At 44.1% G+C, this 25,061-nt stretch overlaps 1 protein-coding gene across 1 annotated transcript; it reads left to right on the top strand.

The window, feature by feature from the left end:
• The first annotated feature begins 61 nt into the window (after window positions 1-61).
• On the top strand, window positions 62-24,863 carry itga10 (integrin, alpha 10). The gene is made up of 30 exons (XM_018737882.2): window positions 62-113; window positions 2,803-2,914; window positions 3,610-3,719; window positions 3,921-4,009; window positions 6,345-6,459; window positions 6,599-6,726; window positions 7,730-7,878; window positions 11,432-11,582; window positions 13,448-13,613; window positions 14,060-14,133; window positions 14,366-14,510; window positions 14,765-14,913; window positions 15,153-15,296; window positions 15,509-15,712; window positions 16,511-16,641; window positions 16,819-16,985; window positions 17,786-17,928; window positions 18,208-18,318; window positions 18,407-18,492; window positions 18,784-18,925; window positions 19,810-19,902; window positions 20,004-20,080; window positions 22,533-22,622; window positions 22,736-22,820; window positions 22,991-23,104; window positions 23,281-23,388; window positions 23,638-23,751; window positions 23,957-24,052; window positions 24,221-24,334; window positions 24,639-24,863. Exons 1-30 carry the CDS (start codon window positions 62-64, stop codon window positions 24,693-24,695), a joined length of 3,516 nt encoding a protein of 1,171 aa, XP_018593398.2. The 3' UTR covers window positions 24,696-24,863.
• The last annotated feature ends 198 nt before the right edge of the window (window positions 24,864-25,061 follow it).

The following is a 25,061-nucleotide window of genomic DNA, read 5'->3' as shown; positions in this document are numbered from 1 at the left end:
GACTCTGAGTTAAACAAGTGGAAGAAAATTGTTGTGCCAACGAGACAGACACCCGCGTGCAATGGAGCTACGGCGTCTCCTTTTTGCCCTGAACTCCATGATGCTTCTGGAAGGTAAGGAGTCAGCGTGTTGTTGGAATGCTGTTCACCCTCATCATGTTGAGCGGAAACAGCAGCTCGAGACCCCCTCGCTCGTGCGCGTCGCGGTCTGCTGTTCCGCTCGTCACACACCTGACTGGTGGTTCTCTTTTTTTCGCGGCTCTGTCGTCGCCACCTTCCCTACTCTATTTATTATTGCATCTCTTAATGGTAAAAATAGTCTCAGCTCTGTTTTTGAGGGACGAGAAAAAAACTCATCTGCTGTCGTATGATTTTTGTGGTAAAAAAAGAAGTGAGTTAGTGAGTGGAAGCGAAGAAATTATATATTTCATTTTGGGTTGAACAACAAGTTGAAGTTGATAGAGAAGAAGATTGTGTCACACATTTGATTTTGTGCTTGTGTGTTGTCACTATGGTCATCTCTGTATGGAACAGCTGTACAGCTGTGTTTTGTATATAATATTATATGTTTTTGTGTACAGCCAGGTACAGCCAGGCCCCTGTTTTCATAACCTGTGTTTGTGAAGTGTGCAGCTCTGTCTGTGTGTGTGTGTATTTTTGTTTTTATTTGGACTTTCTGTGTTTTCATGTGTCAGTTTTCCCGTTATTAATGCAATCTTACACACTTATATATATAATATGTGTACCGCTGTTTATGTGTGTTTTGTATTTAGTCCGAGTCTTCCATGTGTGTTTCGTGTGTGTGTGCGCGCACCCTTTTTTGGACTGGAGATGAAGCTTGTAGGTGTCAGTATGTTTTTGGTTTTTGACGTTGATGGCTTTCACAGACCCTTCAGTGCTGTTTCTAGGATTCTGGCAGAGTCTCTGAGACTGTTGTGTTTTGCTGAGATGTATAACACAGGTGTGTGCACAGGGGGCTCGAGCGCTTCTCTGTGTTTCTTGGGTCTATTTCTCCATCCACCCCCGAGCCCTGGGGAGACGTGGATATCAGCAGCGCATAGAAGAGAAAGCCAGGATTTTTATTTTCTCCATTTTCATTAAGAGAGCAGTGATTAGGATGCGACTGGCGTCCTGTCCTGGGTGTGTCCCCTCCCCCTCTGGCCCTACGCCCTGTGTTACCGGGTAGGCTCCGGTTCCCCGTGACCCCGTATGGGACAAGCGGTTCTGAAAATGTGTGTGTGTGTGTGTGTGTGTGTGTGTGATTAGGATGCACACACGTTTCCTGGACTTGCGGTCTTTTCCACACTCTAATACAGTAAATGAAGGTAAGAGACAGTGGCAGGAATACTGTAACATATCATGACTGCGCCACATTGCTGTTTCTCAAAAGCTACACTGACATAATGTTTTGGCCAAAGGCATTTGTGACACTGGAGCTCTCTGTACACATGAAGCCAAAATTTAAGGCTGAAGTGAAACATCATACTTACACATTGACCACTGGCTATAAGTAACTGAACGATGAAAATAATTTGTTGTTATCTGTAGCTGAAATGAGAAATGTGGACAGTGGTTATGAGGAGTCCTGGCAGCTGAGCCCGTGGTGAAGCCAGAAGAATCCACTGTGAATTTAAACAGTTGGGTGGAGGGGTGCAAGCTATAAAACAGGAGAGGAACAAGTGTGGGTGCAAGATAGTGAGATCCAAGATTGTAATGGAAAGATGAGCCAGAGAAACTTGACTAGGAAGTGCTGCTCATGGAACATGCCAATGAGGGGGTGGTTCAAACAGTGGGAGAAAAATCTTGTCAAGTTATAGGAGCCACTCGTTTGGAATCCCCTCTGTCATGGGCAATCTGCAAAAAAGCTCTGGTATACAGAGTATATTTGCAGTCCTGAATGAAATGTCAGCTGATTCAAAAACACTCAAAGCTCTTACCACAGTGAAGGACAGATATTATGAAGTTCTAGCAAACCTTGGTCAAGAATCTGTTTCTCACTAACACCTTACTGAGAAATGAGGTAACAGGTCCTGCAGAGAATGGGAAAGTGCATGGACAAGGATTGTGAGTTAACTCATATGACGGTGATTTGTAATACAGCATCCTTGAACATGCTACTTACAGTCGCATCCGGCATTGGAAGTCGTCTTGGACAAATGCATCAGCTTGCACAACTAGCAAGATCCCAACCAACAGTGATTGGTCGTTGATAGTAGAGGAAATTAACATGTATGAATAAATGTTTTCTGAATATTTCTGTGTAATACCTGGGATGTTTTCTTTGGAAAAGTATTTTTTTGAGAGCTGTATAGTTTCTGCTTCCACTGATGAGGTTCTCGCTCTACGTTTGCATTGAAAGCGAAACAGAAACACTAGACGAATAAGGTATAATTCCTCAGACCTTACTCCATCACTTACATGATGCCCCTTCCTGTGTAAAAGGCAGGTTTGTGTACCCAAACAGGGAAGCTTCTGTACTCAAGAGTTATTACAGTCCACACCCTTCCTTCTCTCCCAATTTTTCCTCTCACCTTTCATTTTGCTCTCCTTGCTGCTTCACTTTTGCCCTTTCTGCACCCCATTCCAAAACCTCTGACCTTTCTCTCTATGCTTTGTGCTTAACGCCAGTGTCCGTGATCAAAAACAACTTAAGAATCAAGCTGCTGGTGAAACCCAACTGTGTATGCATTTTTAAGTTTGTGCAATGATGTGTCCTGTGATGAGTGAGGGAGGTGCAGCTACAGCTGAGTGCCTCTATTCATGGACTCTGAGTGAAGCTGCTTTTCTCTCCTCCCACCATTAGGGCTATGCCAGTGCTTCAACATCGACGTGAAGAGGCCCAGAATCTTTAACGGACCAGACAGCGCACTGTTTGGCCTCTCCGTGCTTCAGCATGAGGCAGGGGGAGAAAAACTGTGAGTGAACGGTACCATAAAGGGCAGGTTATTAGACCTGTGCACAGACACCAGTAATGATCAAAGCACAGGCTTGCTGTTATCTTATACCTGAGGGCAAAAGGGGGACGTGCTGACTGTCTAATAATTGTCAGTCACAAAACAATATCTGAACCTTTGTGAGTCTGAAGACATGTTATATGTACTAACAATTCTAAAACAATAAAGCATCCTTACTGTGATGTGCAAATGTTGCTGTTGTTAGGTACCAGACAGTCACTGTGCACTCTCAAACACCATACAGACTGCCTCCAGAATACTGATGTCCTTCAGCTGTGACCTTAGGCTAGAAAGGGTAGTGTCCATATTTACTGTAGACATGCAAATGAGGACCATAAAATATAAACTATATTCTCAGTTTCAGTTGCTCATGTGAAATACCCAAACAGGACAGCAATGTTTATAACACTGGTGCTACTACTGTTGATGCTACTTAATGCTAATAATAACCACAACAATAAGAACTCAGAATATTTCTTAGTGAAACTTTTGCTTTTAATATTTTATATTATTCGGTGGTTTAAACGGCCTCATTTATAAATCAATATATATTTGTTATCCTAAACATGTGCCCAGAATGACTATAGACCCAAGCTGTTGAAGACTGTTGTGGCTGTTTAATCCTGTGCATCACTGGTTCTTTGTCTGTGATGCAGGATGCTGGTTGGAGCCCCATGGGACGGGCCAGCCAATAATAGAATAGGAGACATCTACAAATGCGTAGCTGGAGACGAGAGAAGTTCTAACTGCACTAAAATCAACCTGGGTGAGTGTGGGCAGATTTCTAACCACTCATCTGAATATAAATAGCCTGAACTGAAAACAAAGTGAATACCAAATTGTGTGAAGAGCAGGTGTCTTTGTATGTTCTCATCATGTCATATCGGTTTGTTATGTTTCTGCTGTGGGTGGAGGTGGACCAGGACTTGTCACAGCTCCAGCCTTTCTTTGTTTCTTCACTGTCTAGCAGAGACAGCACTGCAGAACATCTCACAGCAGCTGAAGAATTCCCACCTAGGGATGACACTGAGCCCAAACACCCCGGATGGCTTCCTGGTGAGGAAAACACACCAATGTTGCTCCAAGATCTTCCAATCTCATCTGACACTTGTAGTAGCTTACTCCGTAGCTTGCCACTGTCACAGCCTTCTGTGTCTTTTGGGCTGTCTGTGCAGTATCTCGATCCAGATAGTCTCCTTTTCCCTGTAGTAGTGGTGCCTGTGAAGCCTGCTACTTATGGCACAAGAGCATCTCCACAGAGCAGTCGCAAACAATGACAGTAAAGGAAATGACAGAATGACCTGTTTTGGTTAATGTCATACTAACACTGATGTGAGGAGCATGTTCTGCAAAGTGTACCATTAAAGTATAGTGCTCTCTGGACTTGGTTATTTCAGGAGGATGTGTCACTGGGGGCAGCAGGTTGAGTAATGGTTGTCAGACTGACCCACAGAGTTCTTGATTTCATCTGTTTTTCTGTGTGGTGCAGAAATCCCCAGGCTATGGTTCACCTTCCTTACCACATCCACATGCCCTTCCCCTGGGAATGTACACTGTTTACTGTGGTATGCCCTTTTGCTTGGGGCCAATGTGTATATGTGTGTCCTTAGCAGGTGTCAGAATGAGTAAGGGAGTAAGCATGAATGGTCAAAAACCACACAAAAAAGGAAAATTAATGAAAGAAAGTGAGAAAAGGCACAGATGGATGAGGGTGACTGATGAATGGATGGATGTTGACTCACTCAGCTGATGACCTCTGCTCTAGAGTCTGTGTTGGCTCCATATGCGAGTGCCACTTGTACATCGCCCAACTGCCGCCCCCAGCAGATCACACCTCTCGTGCCCCGCCGCCCCGCCACCGTGCCTCCACGTCTGCAGCCTGCCTCACTGCTTCCAGCCGGATCACTCTGGTCTGGGAGGAGAGAGCCAGCTTTTGCAGTGGTTTTGCAGAATTGCTAGGTGGCCACGCCAGAAGGCAGCCTCCTCCTCTGGGTGCGGAGTCACACGCAGCTCACCACTGGCCAGGCGTGGCCTCCGCCTGTGTGTTTGTGCGTGGCTGAGAGTCATCGTCTCGTGTGTGCGCGTTTGTGTGATCGTGTGCCTTTCTATGCACAACTGCCTTTGTGGTGAAAGCTATAATGGGAGTGGAATGCAGCCTTGGCCCTTTGTAATGAAAGACCTTGTGGAAGCCTGGGCACCCGTCTCTTTCCTCTCCATGGCCCCCTCCCCCTTCCCTTCTCTCCTCTTCTCTGAATCTGAGTTTGTCTATCAGAGCGGCATTCTGGGCCACGGTAATAACAGGGCACACCAAACCAGAATGGTTTCTCTGTGTCTCCATCTGCCACCCTTTTGTCTCCGCATGTATGAATTTTTGTTTCTCTTTCATCTCGTGATGCTCTCATCTCTTTTCCTTGCTTCTGCTTTTCTCTTCGGCTTCGAAGTCAAATAAATGGTATGCTTCAAAGATATAAATATTTTTATAAGGCTCCATCCAGCCTCCCCTCACCATATTTTGGTGAAAGTTGATTTAAATTGCTTTATTGGATAGACTTGTTCTGGCTCTGTAAAAGTAGTTAAAGCAACTGCCAACAATTGTCTGCCTCTTGTTCTTCCACCCCCGTAGAGTTTCCCTCCATTAGCCCCTTCTGTTTTCCCACCCTCTCTTTTCTTGCTTTTCTTTTCTGGGTTCACTGGATTTAAGTGACTTACAACATTGTATGTACGTATAGTCCTCAACTTACTACATATGCGACTTACAAAAACTTGGATGTACAACGGCCGTCTCGTTAACCTTATTACACTGTTTTCGAGTCCTGAGGTTTGGCCAAAATGAGGTCCACTTCATCTGCTGTACAATAACATCAGCTGGCCGCACTGCTGCAAGGCACCCGTATCTGTTATTGTTTGGATCTTGGTCAGCGTTTGGGTGTCTAGCAGCTAATGCACTTTAAAAACTTTACATTTGTGAGTCCCTTCAAGTTAGTTTTTATTTACAGTGGCTACCATGCCAAAAAGTGAGTGTTCTGGTGGTGCTGAAAAGAAAAGCGCAAAACAATAGATTTAGAAATAAAAGTGAAAATAATACTGCGGTATAATAATATATGCTTACAATTATAGTACTGTACTAATACTATTGTTTGGCAATTACTTTAACATGAAAAATGTGATAAATTAGTGAAAAAATATAACAAAGCCCTATGTAGCATTCTTGTGTGTCAGTTATTCATATATCATTATGGTTTCTATATTGCAGAATAAGGAGATTTTCAAGTAATGATGAAATCGAAGTATGACGGGGCTGTCAGAACTGAACCCCGTTGTAAGTCAAGGATGTCCTGTAGTTACCCAGCTACAGGCTGAAGTGGCAGTTAACGTATCCCTGTTTCCACAGGCATGTGCCCCCCTGTGGTCACAGGAGTGTGGCACATCGGTGTTTAGCACTGGACTATGTACATCAGTCAGCGACAGCCTTGAGCCCAGGAAAACCATCGCACCCACTGCACAAAGTAAGGTTTGTTGTGGCTGAGACAGTTTTTGCCTCTTGACTGCCTCTGTGACACTGCCTGCTGTGGAAACACTGTGCTACTCAACGCCAGTGTCCAACCTGATGTGTGGACCTGAGTCTGCATTGTGCCTGTGCATCAGGGTGCTCCACCTTCATGGACATAGTGATTGTGCTGGATGGCTCCAACAGTATATACCCTTGGTATGAGGTACAGAACTTCCTCAGCAACATCCTCAGCAAGTTCCACATTAGTCCAGAGCAAATGCAGGTGAGCACAGTCTGTGTGTGTAAGTGTGTAGTATGTGTGAGTTGCAAGTGTGTCCCAAACCTTACTGAGATTTACCATGTGTGTTTTGTCTGTATTTTGAATTTATAGATGTTTTCTCAGACCCAGAGCAGAAACTTTCAAATGTTTCAAACCTCAAAAATGTAAAAAATATTAAAAATTAGATGTTTTTAATGGCTCGTGTATGGGCTGTAATGCCTGAAACAAAAAAAATCCCCAAAGCAGCAAATGTAGCTGAGGTCATAGCTTAGAAATTAATAATAATATTGGTGTATTTTATTTGGGGCTCAGTTTGGTAATTCACAGGGGGTGGGGTGGAAGAGGTAAAGCAGGGCAAAGGCCAGAGAAAATTGCTCTGGTTTCTGGAGGGATTTTAAAGCTTCTGAATTGGGCTGTTTGGGTGGGAGCATCAGGGATAGAACCAACTGTCAACCCTGAGCTCCACTTTTAGCCCGGGAGTTTCGTTCAGCCCGTGTGAAGAAATTGCTGGATACCAATCCCAGAAGCCGTGTTATCTTGCGAATCTTATTATAGCCATGAGGAAAATGGGCTTGGTGCTGAATTCATAGGTGGAATGTAACAGTGCCAGAAAATGGCCAGTAATTTGTACTGTAATTATGCACGTAGCCAGCTTGAGGTGGGAGTGTCTCTAAGATGTGTCGGTAATGACTCCCCACTGTAAGGAGACCACAAAACATTTTTCTAAGCTATGTAACCAGCCTTCCTAAGCAGTGCATATATACATTAAAATGATGAATTGGTTATCAAAGTATAATAAAGGTCTCTTGGATGGCCTTTCCTTGAATGTGTTGCCAAAGCAGTAGTGCTAGCTTAGGTATTTCAGTAATTGCATGTGTGATTGTATCAAGTATGTGTGTGGCAGCAGAAGGAAAGAGGAAATTGCTCTCTGTGCCCATGTTTCTTTGTGAAGATTCTTTGTTCTGTATACCTGTGTGTAGTAACAACACTGTTATGTATTACTAAGGTGGGGGTGCTCCAGTACGCAGAGGTGTCAACACACGAATGGTCTCTGAAGGACTATCAGACCACACAGGAGGTGGTGGAGGCTGCCAAGAATATCAGCCGCCAGGAGGGCAGAGCGACACGCACAGCATACGCCATACACATGGGCTGGTGAGTGCTGTACCACTCTCCTTTTCACTCTCACTCTTATCCCTGGGCCACTCAGTGCTTCGCAGTGTCGACATAATACGATATTCCCCAAGTCAGTAAGGAACCACCACTTGTACAGATCTTCAGGACAAGCTCAAAAGAAACCTCACCTGCGTGACAGCGCCTGTGTTTTTAGAGGTGGGAAGGGCTAAGGAAACTCAAGACTGAAAATTCCATGTGCTGCTTTTTCAACTGGGGGGGGGTGTGGTGGCACAGCGGGTTTGGCCGGGGTTCACTGTGTGGCGGGTCTGGGGTTTAAGTCGTGCTTGGGGTGCTTTGCGGCAGACTGGCGCCTTGTCCGGGCTATGTTCCCTCTTTGCACCCTGGGCTGTGTCCCAGCCCTGTGCCCTGTGTTGCTAGGTTAGGCTCCGGTTTGCTGCGACCCCACTCAGGACAAACAGTTGTATCATTGTGTGTGTGTGTGTGTGTGTGTGCTTCTTCAACGCTAATTCTATTCTCATTCAGGAACATGGACATGTAAGGTATTGTTAAATGAACAATTCAGGCCAGGTACATGACATATGCAGAAGAGCATTCTTTCAAATACACACACTGTCTGAAACCGCTTATCCCAAGCGGGGTCGTGGCGAATTTGAGCCTAACCCCAACAAAGCAGGGCGCAAGGTTGGAGGGGGAGAGGACGTACTCAGGACAGGACGCCAGTCCATCACAAGACACCCCAAGCAAGACTTGAACCCCAGACGCACCAGAGAGCAGGACCCAGCCAAACCTGCTGCACCCCTGTACCCCCCTATTTCATACCTCAGGTGATCAGTTTAAGATACATTTAAGTAGTACTGTATTTTATGAGGTGTTTAAGAGTGACCTCCTGGACTCCCATTTCAAAGACACATGAAGTAACCCAAAATCCTGTAAACTTTGGTTTGAAACTATATGCAGGTGACTTGTTGCTTTCGGCATTTGTCTCCGTCTGTCTGCTGCAAGATCTGCAACATCCCTCTGACAGCTTTATGCACACGAGTCCCATTCCTTTCTTGCAAACTAAATGTGACCGAGGCTCCTGGAAGAAATAATATTTCTGGTGTGTGAGGGAGGAAGGAGAAAGGATTGCAATAACAGGAATGGGTGCTGGGGCTTTGCTGAGGAGTTGCTTCCGCAGGCCGGCAGGTGTGGTCATTGTAGTGATGGGGTCAGTTTTCACCTCTGCAGCTGTGTCAACACACTTTCTGACTGGTATTCAGTAACATACACTGGCACGTTGACAACACATTTTCTGAGGTCAAAAAAATAATTAAAATTATATGTCATTTCTTTTAAGCTTCCAGTTCCTATTTGTAAACCCTTTTGATCTCCATGTCTGTTTCCAGTGTGCAGATAACTGTTATCTGCCCTTCTCCTGCCATCAGAATTTCATTCACATGTATTCAAACCAACGCACAAACACTCGTCATTGTAAATCCTGGTCGACGTCTAAATCCCTGCAGAGCTGTGAGTGAATGGATCAGGGTTAGAACAGTAAATAACCTCCAACATTTCCATAGTCACATTTCCGTGACAGTCATTCTCCAAAGCAACTTAAAATGTTACTACAATATTACTTGGAGTGATTTACACATATAAACTGGATAAATTTTACTGGAGCAGTTCAGGGTAAGTATCTTATTCAAGGGCAGCAGGAGGTGGGATTCAAACCTGGGTGGATGGTGGCAGCTCCAACCACTGCACCACCTCTGCTCCCCTCATGTTTGCTGTCACATCTTCTTAAGTTGCTATATAGTTGTTTCACCATCAAGATCATCCTGTTCTTCCATTGTCAGTTTTTGACAATCTCTAAGTTCACAATTGTAACTGAGGCTCATCCTCTTTCTCCTCTTTTCTCTCTTGCATAACCTTCTGCACATTTGCTCTTACTTTCCTTTTCTTTTCCCCTCTCTATTTCTTTGCCCCCATGACCCTCTGGCACCCCCAACCCACCCCTGACCCCCTACATTTCTCCTCTGGTGGCTGCTTGTGTAATTAGCAGACGAGATGTAGGGGAAACGGTTGTTTTTAACTCTGGTCTTTTTGTGGGAAACCGCTCTGTTATATTTAGCGCAGAGCTGGAGAGACGCCTGAAAACAACTGAGTTGACTGCCTGGACGTGGCTGCTCAACTTGCAGATTGACTTTGTTAAAAACAGGTCATATCCCTGACAGCAGGGTGGGACTGTGGGTGTATGGCATTTAGTGTGTGTGAATATGCGTGTGAGAAACACACACAAAGAAAGACGGAGAGACTACATTTAAATGATCTCCCCCATGTAACACTTTGTGTATATTATGCTGTATCTGTTCGTTTTTCAGGCCTCTCTCCCCAGTCCTCTGGCTATATGTTTCAAATCCTTTTGCTGCTCTGTGTATGATTGCATGCCTCTAAGTCTAGGCGTTCCCCGTGAAAGCTGAGGAGATATGAATAGAACCCCCTGGCCACACATCCACACAGTGCCTGCACTAGGGCAGTACTCCTCAACACTGGTCTGTATTTAACTGTCTTTTTCCTAGGATATAGCTCACCACGTTCATTTTCCATTGTTTAAATGTGGTGCCTTGGAGATTACAGCATAGACATAATTACCTTATTTTAGCTAATGTTGTTCATTTATCTATTTGTATGTAGTACATGCAGGGGGCATGGTGGCGCAGTGGGTTGGACCGGGTCCTGCTCTCCAGTGGGTCTGGGGTTCGAGTCCCGCTTGGGGTGCCTTGCGATGGACTGGCGTCCTGTCCTGGGTGTGTCCCCTCCCCCTCCGGCCTTATGCCCTGTGTTGCCGGGTAGGCTCCGGTTCCCCGTGACCCTATATGGGACAAGTGGTTCAGAAAGTGTGTGTGTGTAGTACATGCATGACTGGGTCTTGTACCATGTATGAGGTATGGCATTAAGATGTGGTGTGCAGTCACAACCTAACAAAGTGGGAAAAATCATACAGGAGCAGTAAAAACAAGCAAAATCCCCATACAGCATAGCCCAGCTAAGTTACAGAGGTAAAAACAAAAACTTAGTTGAGTATTCAGAGAAAAAGAGTATTAGCAGTAACAAAAGCTTAACTGAAAAATGTTGGGATTCTGTTCAGTGGTTCAGAAAATGTAATTGTAACTGATTCAGCTGTTTCATGTGGAGTACATCTCTTAATCCCTTGAATGTAGTCCTTAACCTGGACACCGACAGCGCATCTGCACCTGTATAAATGATTAAAGCCGAAAAGCATAAGCTCTGGGAACTACTTTATAACTATAACAGCATGCGAGCATTGCCTTGGATAATTTTGTAGCCATAGCAGAAATGAAATGGACTATTGAAAGAAAGGAAGTCGCTTACTTCAATCAGACAGATCACTGAGTGTATGAACGAGGTATTCAACACTACTCAAGGCCAAATTTTGTCTTGTGTGACTGTGTCCGCCACCAGGAACCTGGAAGCAGTCATACTGGGCTGTGGAGGGATTCAGCCTAATGGGAACAAGGAACATAATGTGGTCCTCCTGTCACACACCCTTTTTCTCACATCCTACTTCCAGCACAGAGGCCTTCAGTCCAGAGAGAGGTGCAAGGGAAGGAGCAACAAAGGTCATGATTGTGGTGACGGACGGGGAGTCTCATGATGGGGAAGAGCTTCCAGAGGCCCTTGCTGAGTGTGAGAAGCGCAACATCACTCGCTATGCCATTGCTGTGAGTATGCTACATAAAACCATGCATACACATGGGTATACACTCAATCGTGTCTTTTTTCCATATCCTGTTGGCTATTGGTGCGCCTCCTGAATTCCTAGGCATTTTCTCCCCCTTCTACCTTAGTATTAGTAAACCTGAAAGCTATATGAACTTCACCATTTCAAGATGTATGTCTTTGTCCTTAGTTTAACAAACATAATAAACTGGTCTTACCACAAAAGCAATGTATTAAATTGTCTACTTCATCTCTGACCCCATAATCCACTAACACCTCAAAACGTCCACTCCTGCTGATACCTTTTTTGCTCATTAAACCGGTCTGCTGAACTTTGTAAAATCAAATCTCTGAACAACATCTGTTTAAATCTCTGCCAACGCACTCAACGTTATCTCCTACCTGTCCTGTATCTCCTGGCCCTTCCTCACAAATTAACCACTTTCTTGGAACTGAATTCTATTGTCCATAAACCCGCCATGTTCACTATGCCCCGCTGGCTTCCGAACACCCTCCCCATCCTCCTCACTGCTCCACCAGTGGCCCCGGTCCTGTACCTGGGCCGTAGGAGGCAAGAGGTGGTGGCTGGACCGTCTGTGGCCCCCTCTGAGCTCAGGGCCCAGAAACCAGAACCACCCCAGGGCAGACCCCTCAGCAAAGAATCCAGAGCCCCACCACACCGATGGAGGGAGGATGACTATGGTAGACTCACTGATCTCAGAAGAAGAGGCCCCCTGCATGGTATAGTAGTGCATAGGCTATAGGTGTTGGGTCTGGTTTGCAGTCTGGATCCTCTCATAGTGAATACTAAGAGTATTATATTGGGACTTGGGTTTTGGGGAGGTTGTTGTTTAGCCATCAAACAGCTGTCAACACTGGTCAGTGGTACTGCTTTTTTATTGGTCTTTTTATGTGGTTTTCTGTCTGTGTATTTCCACTTTGGAGGTCTCAGGCTTTAAGTCGATTCCCTCACTTATAAAAACTGTTTTCTGGTAAATGGTTGTATATCTTTTATGGCTTCAGCTGCCTGATGAAAGAGCAGTAAAAGTGTTTCTTTTACATATTAAATTTGCTGCATACCCTTTACACGGAGGTGCTGAGCCATCATGACTACATCCAGTCTCACAGCTCTAGAGTTGCAGTTGGAAGGAAGAGGAAAATGTCATGTCTACTTGACACATGTTTTTTACCCTTTTTTGAAATCATCAGGCACATAACTCTGCAGGGAGTGCAAATAAATTACCACGCAAAAATAATAGCACAGATCATGGCACAGGAGGCACTTGAGTATTGATGTAGAAAACATACTCAGAATGCGTCTACTGATAGCATGGGGCTTTGGGGATGAGTGGGAGAGCCCATCTGGACATTTGCAACAGTGGGAGTGGGATACAAAAAGAGTTTTCGTTTTGCATGCTTTAAAGTCTTTCACAGTTTGTGACTCATCTAGGGATACAGCAGTTGTGAACAGTTTTGAGATCCTTTGGCAGTTTGTAATTTGTAGGAATTTTTAAAATTTTTTTTAATGCAATTTCTCAAACTAAAAGGGGTTGTCACTATCATTTGTAGACAAAATGCTTGCAGTCTGTTTCCAAATGCTTATAATAAACCTTTCATCCCTTTTTGGTAAAAACTTGACATTTTTTCTTCTTCCATTTCTGTGTTTTCATTTCTCGGTTACGTAGATCAGGTAACTTGCCCCTATATCGTTACACAATGCTGCTTTTCTAATGCCATCAGATGTCACAGGAGACACCTTAGATCACCACCTGGTTTCTCTGGCATACTCTTGTTTCCTTAATGGCTGTGGCAGTGTTTTTGGCTCACAGTACTCCATTCAATACTGTGGGGGCATCTGTGCTCTCAGGTGCTGGGGCACTACATCCGCAGACAGCAGGACCCGGAGACCTTCATCAACGAGATCAAATACATCGCTAGCGACCCTGATGAGAAGTACTTCTTCAATGTGACGGATGAGGCAGCACTCAATGACATTGTGGATGCTCTTGGGGACAGGATCTTCAGCCTGGAGGGTGAGGGAGGAAGGAAGGGTGTAAGCATAGGGCTTTGTCGCTCTACCTCCAGAGAGAGTGAAAGAGGAGTAGTGTTATTTTATGCCTAGAGGGAGGAAGGAAGGGAGGGGAGAAGAGTGGTGCCATCTTACATATGTGGTGAGATAGGAAGGGAGGGAGGGCAGCTGCCTTCTCAGCTTTGAAGGGGAGGAAATATGGATGGAAGTGAAATGAAGAAAAGGTGGTATGACATCACAAGTATTCTTAGAACTGTATGTTCAGCTGTTCTTAATGAATTACGGTAATATTTTCTCAGCTTTTCTGTTTCTGCACAAAGCAATCCCACAACAATCTGTCATAGAATAATTGTAACTGAATGGGATGCAATGCTACAGAATTTAGGAATGGAGAGCGAGAGGTGGCGACTAAGCAGTAACTTTTGCACTGTGGTGTCTGTGCTGTGACAGGGACTCTGGGTTACAATGAGAGCTCCTTCAAGATGGAGATGTCCCAGATTGGATTTTCAACACATATCCTGGATGTGAGTCTCGTCTTCATCTCCTGCACTATCTGCAGGCCTGTTTAGCCCACATCTAAAGATCTTCACCATTGCCTGGTTGGGAGTAACCCCTCCTCTTCTATTTGTCATCTCTCTGCATAGCCCTACTTTTATCATTGCTTCTTAAGAATTTCACTAAACTCTAACTTCAATGCCATATTCTTGCCTTTGACTCACTCTGTCTCTCTATGTACTTCTCCATGTCTGGTTTCAGGATGGGATCCTCTTTGGAATGGTGGGAGCATATGACTGGGATGGAGGTGTGCTGAAAGAGAGCAGTCAGGGGCGCATCATGCCTCTGCGGGAGGCTTTTGAGAAGGAGTTCCCTCTGGAGCTGAAAAACCATGCCGCTTACCTTGGTATCCGTACACACTATGTACATTTTAATCTTCCCCTTGCAGTAGCTCGTTGCTTGTGCCCAGTACCTTCATTTCCATTCTGCTTTTCTGATTATCCATTTCATCCTTTGTATTTATAGACAGCTCTCATAATATAAATGGTGTTCATCATTGAATACATCAGTCTTACCTGTGTTACAGTCAAACTGGAACAGCAGTTTAGGACTTGTGTATGTACAGGGCATGTCAGAGCAGTGCTAATCTCTTTGTTGCAGGATATACAGTGTCCTCTGTCATACTGAAGAATAGGCAGAGGCTGTACATAGCTGGAGCACCACGGTTTAAACACAAAGGCAAAGTCATCCTGTTTGATCTCAGGGATAATGGAGACGTCATAATCTCTCAGTCCCTCAGTGGAGAGCAGGTTTGTCTCTATAAACATGACACTCACTTCTGGTGTATTATTTCTTACTGTTTCAATGTCTGTTACTTCCATATCTTTGTTTTTGCTCATGTCTTGCAGTGGCTCCGACACAGTAGCTTTTCTTTTTCTGTGTTATAGCTGGGAAGCCTTAGGGTTTGTGCACCATTCTCTTCAATGCTCAATTCCACTTCGGTGCAGCCTTCACTCTTCAGTCATCTTGCTCTATCCCTGTCTCCTAGATTGGCTCCTATTTTGGCAGCGAGGTCTGTGGAGTGGATGTAGACCAGGACGGGACAACTGATGTTCTGCTTGTGGCTGCACCCATGTTCCTGGGGGCTGGGAATAAAGAGACTGGGAAAGTTTATATGTACACACTGAACAGAGTGAGTTCAGAAAGGGGGCGTGACTAGTTTAGAGTATAAAGGAGGAGATGACCAAAGTCTACATGGACAGAAGCATGGATTACACATTTAAGAGATTTCAAATATTGCTGCATCACCAATGCAAACTTTGCTTTCTCAGTACCTCAGCTCTGGCTCCTGCCCTTTTCAACTTTACTCATGACCATTCTCTGTCTCATCTCTTCTTGCAATAGAGGTTGTTTACACCAAACGGGACCCTCCAGTCACACGAAAAAGCCCAGGATGCGAGGTTTGGCTACGCTATGACAGCGGCTCCCGATCTCAACCACGATGACTACGCTGACCTGCTAGTGGGAGCACCTCTGGAAGACAGTCATCGTGGAGCCATCTACATTTACCATGGCCAAGGCACCAGTATCAACCCTCAGTTCAAACAGGTACTCTGAGTACGTGCTGCCAGGGTAACCATGATGGTTTCATTTTATTGGCAGAAAAAAAGTGTTTTGATAAAATGTTTTCCAGTGTGTCATTGTAGTTAAAAGGGAAAGCGGTAAAATATGATTGAACTTTATTGTCAGATTTCTCTCAAGTTTGTTTTGCCTCATAGCAGCTGTATTTCAAGGGAAATAGTATATTATATAACAAGGGAAAGCAGGAGTGCGGTGGCGCAGTGGGTTTGCCTGTGCCTGCTCTCTGGTGGGTCTGCAGTTTGAGTCCTACTTTGGGTGCCTTACAACAGACTGGCATCCTGTCCTGGGTGTGTCCTTTCCCCCTCTAGCCTTGTACCCTGTGTTGCTGGGTTAGGCTCTGGCTCACCACGACCCTGCTTGGGGAAAGCAGTTTCAGTCAGTGTGTGTAATAAGGGCAAAGACACAGGTACATGAGAGAAACTTCAGAAGAGAATAAATAAGTTGATGAATAATATACATTGCCTTCCAGATGAACATATGAATTAACTCAAATAATGAAGCTCTGCACATTAAAGGACATGAAACTAACCCTCTGGATGGCTACTATGTTGAATCACAAATGGTACCTGAAAAACATTACAAAGCTGTCATAAAAAGTCAATCAATGAGGAAAAGATGTGACTGAGTGTATTTGCACTATTTAGGAATCATGAGAATTCTTTAGCTCCCATTTCTGTTTTTATTATACTTGGTCCTTTCTTATCTTTTCCTTGAATCTCATATTTTCTTTTTCTGCTCTTACTCATGTCCACCTGCATTCCCCAGCGCATTGCAGGCTCAGCTCTTTCCCAACATCTGCAGTACTTTGGACGCAGCATGAGTGCCAGAATGGACCTGGATGGCGATGAGCTGCTGGATCTGGCTGTGGGGGCGCAGGGCAGTGCTGTGTTGCTGAGGTACCATTCCTGCTGACCCTGCACTTCCTCTGGCCTTTTGAGGCACTTCAGAAGAAGACAGTGACTCACCATGCTTTACTTGTTCCTGTGTTATAATGATTTCCCCATTTTCTTGTCTCTGTCTGTTCCTTTGGTTCCCTCCTGGTCCTGCAACATCAATCTATTTCTGTTCTACAGCTCCCGTAACATCGTGCAGATCAATGTCAGCCTGTCCTTTCAGCCACATTCCATCAACGTCATTCAGAAGAACTGTCAGAGAGGGACAAGGGACTCTGCCTGCCTCAATGCAACTGCCTGCTTCCTGGCCCTCTCCCGCTTCCCAGGCTCCCATGGGAGGACCTTTGGTAGCTGATCACATTCACTGTGTCCTTGCCCTGTGTCTATTCCTCTGTAGCTATATGTGTGTGTTTCTATGGCTCCTCTGTGCTGTCAATGTGCTATTTCTTCTGAAACTTTGTGCAATTCACTGAAGCCCCTTGAATCATCTTTTCCAGTTTATGTACTGTCTGCTGCACATACTTGTCAGATTGTGGATTTATGTGGTGTGTCTGTTAGAAACAATGAAAATTAAATCAAAACTATGGTGGGGCAGCTCTTAGTTTACTGTTTAGAGCTGGTGCTTTTGGATCTGAAGATCACAGATTCAAATCTCAGCTGTTGCAATGTAGTTACAATAAATAACACAACTGTACAAATGGGTAATTGAATGTGGGTAGCTTAATGCTGTAATCTGGGGAATAGCATCAGCAAAATGAGTAAATATAACCATCAACGAAAATGTAATTGTAAACAAACTAAAAGTTGACCAATTTTAAAGAATGAAAATAAAACAGTTACTGTATTTTTTTGAAGAATAAAATAATATTATATAAAAACAAAATTAGCAAAAAGGATGCTGGTTTCAGTTTGTCCAGTATATATTTTCAGCTAAGCAAAAATAAACATAACAGACTTAGCTGAAAAGTATCAGAAATGAAAAATAAAAGGAAAGCATAATGAAATGAAAAATAAGTAAAAAAAAATATAACGACAATAACCTAGTCTTTCAGAATCCTCAAACTCACATGTATATAAACATCCAGCAGACTGTCCTTCTTGATGGCTCAGCAACTTACCCCCAACTGTCTATGTACACCCTTCCCAGAACTTCAGGTGAATGCCACGCTGGATGACAGGAAATTGTCTGCACGGGCACTTTTTGACAACAACTCCCAGCGACAGACTGTCATCGGGGTGGAGGCTCGAGTCGGGGCGTCAGTCTGTCTTACACTGCCCTTCCACGTCTTTGTGAGTGAAGACATATCATTAACTCCGCCTGCTCTACAGACATAATGTTTGAAATCACAATAATATGAGTATATTTAGTTTTTCCTGTGCTATTTGTTGTTCTCTGGACTGACAGCTATTGATTGGTTAAAATAGGAATTATAGGCAGTGTGAAGTGCACCCCATGGAGAATGTGAACCTGACACTCCCTTGCAGTTGGACAGAAATTTCTGGGGGTGTTTTGTGACACATGGATGCACTTGCGTGTGTTACTGAAAGTCCTTTTGCTCTTCCTGCCAGGACACAGCTGACTATATCAGGCCCATTGGCTTTACCCTACGTTTCAAGATCAATGACACCGAGACAGCACCCGTATTGGACGAGGGTTGGCCCACACCGGTCAAGAAGTTTGTGAGTGTGATTCCCCAGGATCTTAGGAAACCCTGCCGGTATACGTACACAGTTGTAATGGTGATGTCCCTCGGTCTGGGCCCCACAGATCCCATTCTTCAAGGACTGCGGTGAAGATGACGTGTGTGTCACTGACCTTGTGCTACAAGCACACATGGACATCTCAGGAACAAAGTATGACAAATTGGTGATGCCACACATACTTCCTTCATGAGTTCTTCATGGGGTTTAGAAAATGTGTTACCCAGAGCTAAAGTCAGTGTTCCCCACACAGTTTACTCAGGGAAATTTTTCCACGGCTCCCTAAAGCAAATTTAAGTGCACTCATTTGCAGTAGATGGCTGTAAGGACAGCAGTTTTTTCGCTGTATGGAACATGCCATGTTTGTACCATATTACATACAGTGAATATACAAAAGTGCTTTCATGTACTGTTTGATGCACATGATACTTTCCCTGTTGGCAGACAGGAGCCATATGTTATTCGCAGTCCGCGGCGGCGCCTGGCAGTGGAGGTCACTCTGCATAACCGCCAGGAAAACGCCTACAATTCCAGCCTGATGCTGTTCTACTCCCACAACTTGCACTTCTCCAGCATCAATGTCAGGGTAACATCTGAGACCCAGCAACAATTTATAATGTTCCTACTGGGGTGATTTTTATGATGTGACATCATTACCAGTTTGTACATTTACATTTATTTAGCAGACACTTTTCTCCAAAGTAACTTCCAATGAACTCTATGTAGTGTTATCAGCCCACATACCTTATTCACCAAGGTGACTTACACTGCTAGATACACTACTTACACTGGGTCACTCATCCATACATCAGTGGAACACACTCTCTCTGTCATTCATACACTATGAGTGAACCTGAACAGCATGTCTTTAGGAAGAAACTGGAGCACCCAGAGGAAATCCACATAAACACAGGGAGAACATGCAAACTCCACACAGACTGAGGTGGGATTGAACCCATGTCCTCTCACACCACCCAGGTGCTGTGAGACAGCAGCACCACTCATTGTGCCACCATGCTGCACCATGCTGTACCTCACCCACTGGAATCACTGTTGACATGGTTGCCAGCATTTATTGCTTCTGGGTTAGCTGTTGTCACAGATATTGTTTGAACTATTCCCACAAATAATTGTTAGTAATTGTTGTGAAACTGACTCTCTTAAGGCAAGAATGGCAATTCTAGTCCTCAAGAGCCACAGCAATTTCTAGAGTGAGGGTTTCCTTTCTATCTCACCTCTTAATTCTACTACTGAAGTCATGTTTAGTCAGGAAGTCATATCACCTGATGTGGTATAAACCCAGTGCTGATTTATGACTAACTGAAACCTTGAGGTCTGCAATCTCTAAGAACTTTTATTATTTTCCTATTCCTACTGTAAGGCTAATTGACAGTGACACTTCCTACTGAAAGAGGGCAACATTTTCCTCACAGGAAGATAAACTTTATCCTCCCTTGTCTTCGACTACAGGAGGACTTCCAGTTTAAGATCGAGTGCACAGCTCTGAGTGCCAGCAGCCACTCCTGCAACGTCAGCTACCCAGTCTTCCGCTCGCAGTCCAAGGTCAGCAGCTCATCACATTCTCATCTCACTTGACCTGCTTGTCCCTTGTCAAGGATCAGATGGTGTTCCTGACCAACTTTGTGTGCTGTCTCTGTGGACAGGTAACCTTCACACTAGAGTTTGAGTTCAGCTGCACATCCCTCCTCAACAAGGTTCAGATGAACCTCACTGCCACCAGGTAATACCAGGCAGACACAACAGGCTCACATATACATTGCACAGGAAAATAGAAATACAATATAAACCGTTATTTATAAATACTGTATCCACTCATTGGTCCTTTTATTAGATACACTTGGCTATTTGGACATTTAAAGTTTGCCTCCAGTTGTGGTTCAGTATATATAGCATACAGAAAGGTTTAAGATGTCCGGTTACTCTCGGAATGAGTTTCACAGTGAATAAGTATGATTGCTAGTGCCAGACATGGTACATTTACATTTACATTTATTCATTTAGCAGACGCTTTTGTCCAAAGCAGTGTACTGTACATCTCAGCAAAAGTGCAATTTATGCATTACGTTAAGAGACATAGCTGCAGATATGTGACTCAAGTACATATATACACACACACATTTTCTGAACCGCTTGTCCCCTACGGGGTCGCGGAGCCTACCCAGCAACACAGGGCATAAGGCCGGAGGGGGAGGGGACACACCCAGGATGGGACGCCAGTCCGTCGCAAGGCACCCCAAGCGGGACTCGAACCCCAGACCCACCGGAGAGCAGTACTGTGGTCCAACCCACTGCACCACCGCACCCCTGCTCCGTGACTTAAGTAAACATAGTTTATTACCTACCACTTGCTGCACCGAGGTTCATCTTTCAAGTAGGTGCATAAAACACAGGACAGACAAATCTGATACCCTCCTACCAGTTTTTTTTAATAATATTATAAGATACACAAGCAAGCAAAAACAATGCCGGAGTAGTGGCTGAATAAAGGCTTTATCTGGTGATGCTCATGAAGTTATGTTGCATGAATATTTACACCGTACATGAGCTGGAGAGATCTTGGGCGAAATGGATCCGGAAAAGGTGAGTTTTGGTAGTTTTGGTAGTTTCCTAGTTCCATCATCTAAGAAATAGCTACACCCCTGGGATTTTTTTGCACTGCAGTGTCTATAGTTTACTCAGAATGGTGCAATACACAAAAAACATCCAGTCAGTGGCACTTCTGTGGACAAAAACACCTTGTTAGCGATAGAGGTCAAAGGAGAATGCCCAGACTTCTTAAAGGAAGGCCACAAGTGCAAACATAACAGTTCAATACAGTGGTGCTCAGAGCAGCATCTCTGAATGCACAATTTGTGGAACCTTGACCCAGATGGGCTACAGTGACAAAAGGCTATGTTGAGTTTCACTTCTTCAAGTTAAGAGCAGGTAGATGAGGCTACAGTAGACATGAGATCACCAAAACTGGACTGTCATCAAATGAAAAAAACATTGCCTTTTCTGACAATTCTCAATTTCTGTTGCAGCATGCTGATGGTAGGGTCACAGTTTGGTGTCAACTGCATGAACCCTTGGACCCATTCTATGTGGTGTCAACAATATGGAGTAATGGTAGTCATGTGATTATGTGGAGACTATTGTCATGGCACACATTAGGTTTTCTGTTATCACTTGATCATTGTTTGAATGCTACAAAGTGCAAAAACATTGACATCATAACTAGGTGCATCCCTTCATGGCCGACCTAACTATTCTGAAGTTGGTAATTCCAGCAGGTAATATGCCATATTACAAAACATGCAATGTCTAAGGATGGTTCCACAAACATGACAGTGCCTTTGCTTTACTTTAATAGGCTGTATAGTCCTCACCTGTCAAATTAGTAGAGCATCTTTGGGATGAAGTGGAACTCAATATTAGCAGAATTAATGTCGCACCAAGAAATCTGCTCCAAGAAGTTGTCAAGCCAGCATTATCAAGAACCCCATGGAATGTGTCCAGCACCTTGTTCCTGAATTTATGCTCTTCTGGAGGCAAAAGAGCATCCCTCCCGATTCTAGCTGTGTGTACCTAATAAAGTGGCTAGTGGATGTACAGTATGTACTTAAGACATAAAAATTAATGAATGAAAAATTAGAAATGCAGTGGGGCAGTATGTAGCATACTGGTTAGAGATACTGCTAATGGATTTGAAGTTCCCAGGTTTAATCCCCACCAACTGCTGTAGCACCCTTGAGCAAGGTGATAACCTCAGATTGCTGCAGAAAAGATTACCCAGCTTGATAAATAATTGGAAACTGTTTTGGAGAAAAGTGTCCACTGAATGAATATAAATGCTTAGAAGTTCAAAATGAAATCATTTCAGGTTTGGTTTAACGGTGCTGATTTCATTGTGAGAATATGCTTTTATTTTGTTCCTTTCCTTTCACTAATTTTGATAGGTTCCCACTTTGCTACTTATACAGTTACATATGTGAATGAACAATTCAGATTAAGCACCTTGAATAATTTCCAAGTACAGTATAATCTTTTGAATTCCATTTGTTGGTCTCAAGTTTAATTCCTATATTAATTTCTATTGTATCTTAGTATTCTAACTTAAAATGCTGGGAACACAATTGATTAGAGGGCCCAGGTGCACACTTTTGGTGTTAAATATGTGCTGTCTGTTGCAGTGACAGTGTGGAGATGGAAGCCACACAACATGACAACAGCGTTCAGCTGGAGAGTGTGGTTCAGTATGAGCCTGACCTCTTCTTGACCAGGTCAGAGGCATGTGCCTTGCTCTCAGCTTTTCTGTCTGTTTTCACTCAGCTGTTTCCATCATTCCCTTTTGTGCCCAGCCTCTCTTACACCATGTCCCACATTTTTTTTCCAGTGACTCCAATCTGAACCGCTACGAAGTCCATCCAACTCGCACTGCATCGGAAGGGCTAGGGCCCAAGTTCTACACTAATTTCAGAGTAAGTGTCCTGCCCAGCATGTTATGTCCCTTAAATGTACTGTTCTTCCAGGTATCCGGAGTGCTATTTGATATGTTTCGAATAAATTAATATCTCTGGTGTTGTGTCCCAGTATCCTGTTGGTTGAGCATTGGGGTGGTGCTTTATATCCACCTACACTCTATTTTCAGCTGCTGAATCTGGGCTGCTACTCAGTCATCAATCTGGATCTGAGGATTCGCCTGCCCATTGTGGCATCTGGAGACAGGGTCTTCATGTCTGTCATTGACGCCAGCTCTCTCAACGTCAGTGCCACCTCTGTGTGTGTGTTCATAGTCTATAACATAAACTGTAAACACTGCATGTATGCATGTTACCAGGATTTGGAGTGTTTTGCTAAAGCAAGCACATGCAGCTCCAAGAAGCAGGGGTGTGTGCTCTATGAAAGCTAAGTGGTGAGGTGACGTGTGTTTGTTTGCAGGTGTCGGGGGTGAACTGCAAAGTGCAGAATGACCTGTCGTGGCTCAAGGACAGACAGCGAGACGTACGTCCTCTGCACCCTGAGGACATGCAGCAGACAGACCAGCTGGTGAGATGAAACAGATTCTGTTTACTAAGCAGCCTCTATAACGATTGCAGTGAAGCAGATTCTTTTTGTAGATCTATGGAGATTCTGTGTTGTATGATCAGAGAATTCAGATATAAATTTCTGTGAAAATTACATCAGCTGTCACAGCAATATTGCAAAAGCTGTTTAGATGTGGTTCATCAGTCATGTGAACCTGCATAACCATGTACTTTTAAGGGAACATTTCAAGCGGTATATCATGTCCTACAGAACTGCAGCAGGGCCTGGTGTGCCGTTGTGGTATGTCGGATTCGGGAGCTGCTCCGTGGGCAAGTTGCTCATATCCGGGTGACCAGAAGGGTCCATGACAATTTCTTCAGACAGGTGAGACACAGCAAGAGTGAAGGAGAAGGGCATGATGTACTGGAAATTATTTCTCTAGAATCTATAGACTTCTGCATGTGTTTGAACATCACAAATATTCTGAGAATGGTCATTCATACAAACTTCACAAAGCTATGATGTCTCCAGCTATATCATCTTCTGCCAGCTGCTTTTAATCGTCCAAAAATCCCACTGTGTCTGTCAGGCCAAGTTCAAAGCAGTGAAGATTGTGAGCACCTACAGCCTTGGGGTCCAAGAGTCCAGTTTAGTCACATTGGGGAACAGCGCCCTCTGGAGGGAGGTACAAATGAAGCACATTTGTTGGCGTAAAAGGTTGCTAGTGTGTGCTGTTAACAGGACTAACCTGATGTGGACCTTCATAAACTGTAAGAGTCATTTTGGGTGTGTGGGTCTGTGTGGGAGCTCCACTCTGTCTGCTTCTCTGAGTTGCTCCCCTGCTTCAATGCAGACGGTGCTGGAGGTGCTGAAGGGCCGCTCCATCCCCATATCTCTGTGGATCCTCATTGGCAGTATCATTGGAGGCCTTTTGCTTCTGGCACTCATCGTCTTCATCCTGTGGAAGGTGCTTCTCAAAATACTCTCTACAAGCCTGTTCCTAGATTCTTAACACCTCCACACCAGCTTTCTCCTGGAGCGTTCACTATTTGAAACATAGTTTTAATAAAAATGTAGGAAAAAAGAGTGTAAATTTTGAGAATAGCCAAACAAATGTTAACTGAAAACACAATGTCTGAAAATAGCTTCAGTGCCTTGATGAAAAAAAGCTAAGCTACAGAATCCAGTGAATTGTTCATTTGAATTTTTGGTTTGCTGCAATTTGACACACCTGTTTGTCTTAACATCCTGCTTTTTTCTGTCTCACTCAGCTGGGATTTTTCACAAGAAAACAGCGTAATGAAGAGGATGAGCAAACCCACAACTGAACCAATCACCGTGGCAACAGCACCAGGAAGCAATATGTACGCTAACGCTGCCTTATCTAACCTTAGACTGGCAAATTTAGCAGAGTCCCGTAAATGATGGCTTGAAACAGGTCCGTGATGCATACAGACATCCAGACTGGCTCAACACACGCACCCGACAGGTCAGCCAGACCTACTCAGGATCAAGCACTCTGGACTCAATTGTACAGCATATCTAGTAAGATGTACCAAACTGGGATGAAGTTGTGCTCAATGGAGTGCAGGATAAAGTATGAACAGTGTTAAAACAAGTCATGTACAGATATTCAGCAAATCTATGCCTCAATTTTTGTATTTTTTTTATTTTTATTGATCCAATATAAAACT

This window comes from Scleropages formosus, chromosome 18, assembly GCF_900964775.1.
Source record: "Scleropages formosus chromosome 18, fSclFor1.1, whole genome shotgun sequence".
NCBI lineage: Eukaryota > Metazoa > Chordata > Actinopteri > Osteoglossiformes > Osteoglossidae > Scleropages > Scleropages formosus.
The sequence above is the reverse complement of the archived record's forward strand: the minus strand, read 5'-3'. Positions and strand labels throughout refer to the sequence as shown.

Coding starts and splice junctions, on each gene's coding strand:
- itga10 (XM_018737882.2), top strand. CDS start 62: ATGGAGCTACGGCGTCTCCTTTTTGCCCTGAACTCCATGATGCTTCTG. Junction 13,614..14,059: donor CAGGATCTTCAGCCTGGAGG/GTGAGGGAGGAA, acceptor GTGCTGTGACAG/GGACTCTGGGTTACAATGAG. Junction 14,511..14,764: donor AAACCATGCCGCTTACCTTG/GTATCCGTACAC, acceptor TCTTTGTTGCAG/GATATACAGTGTCCTCTGTC.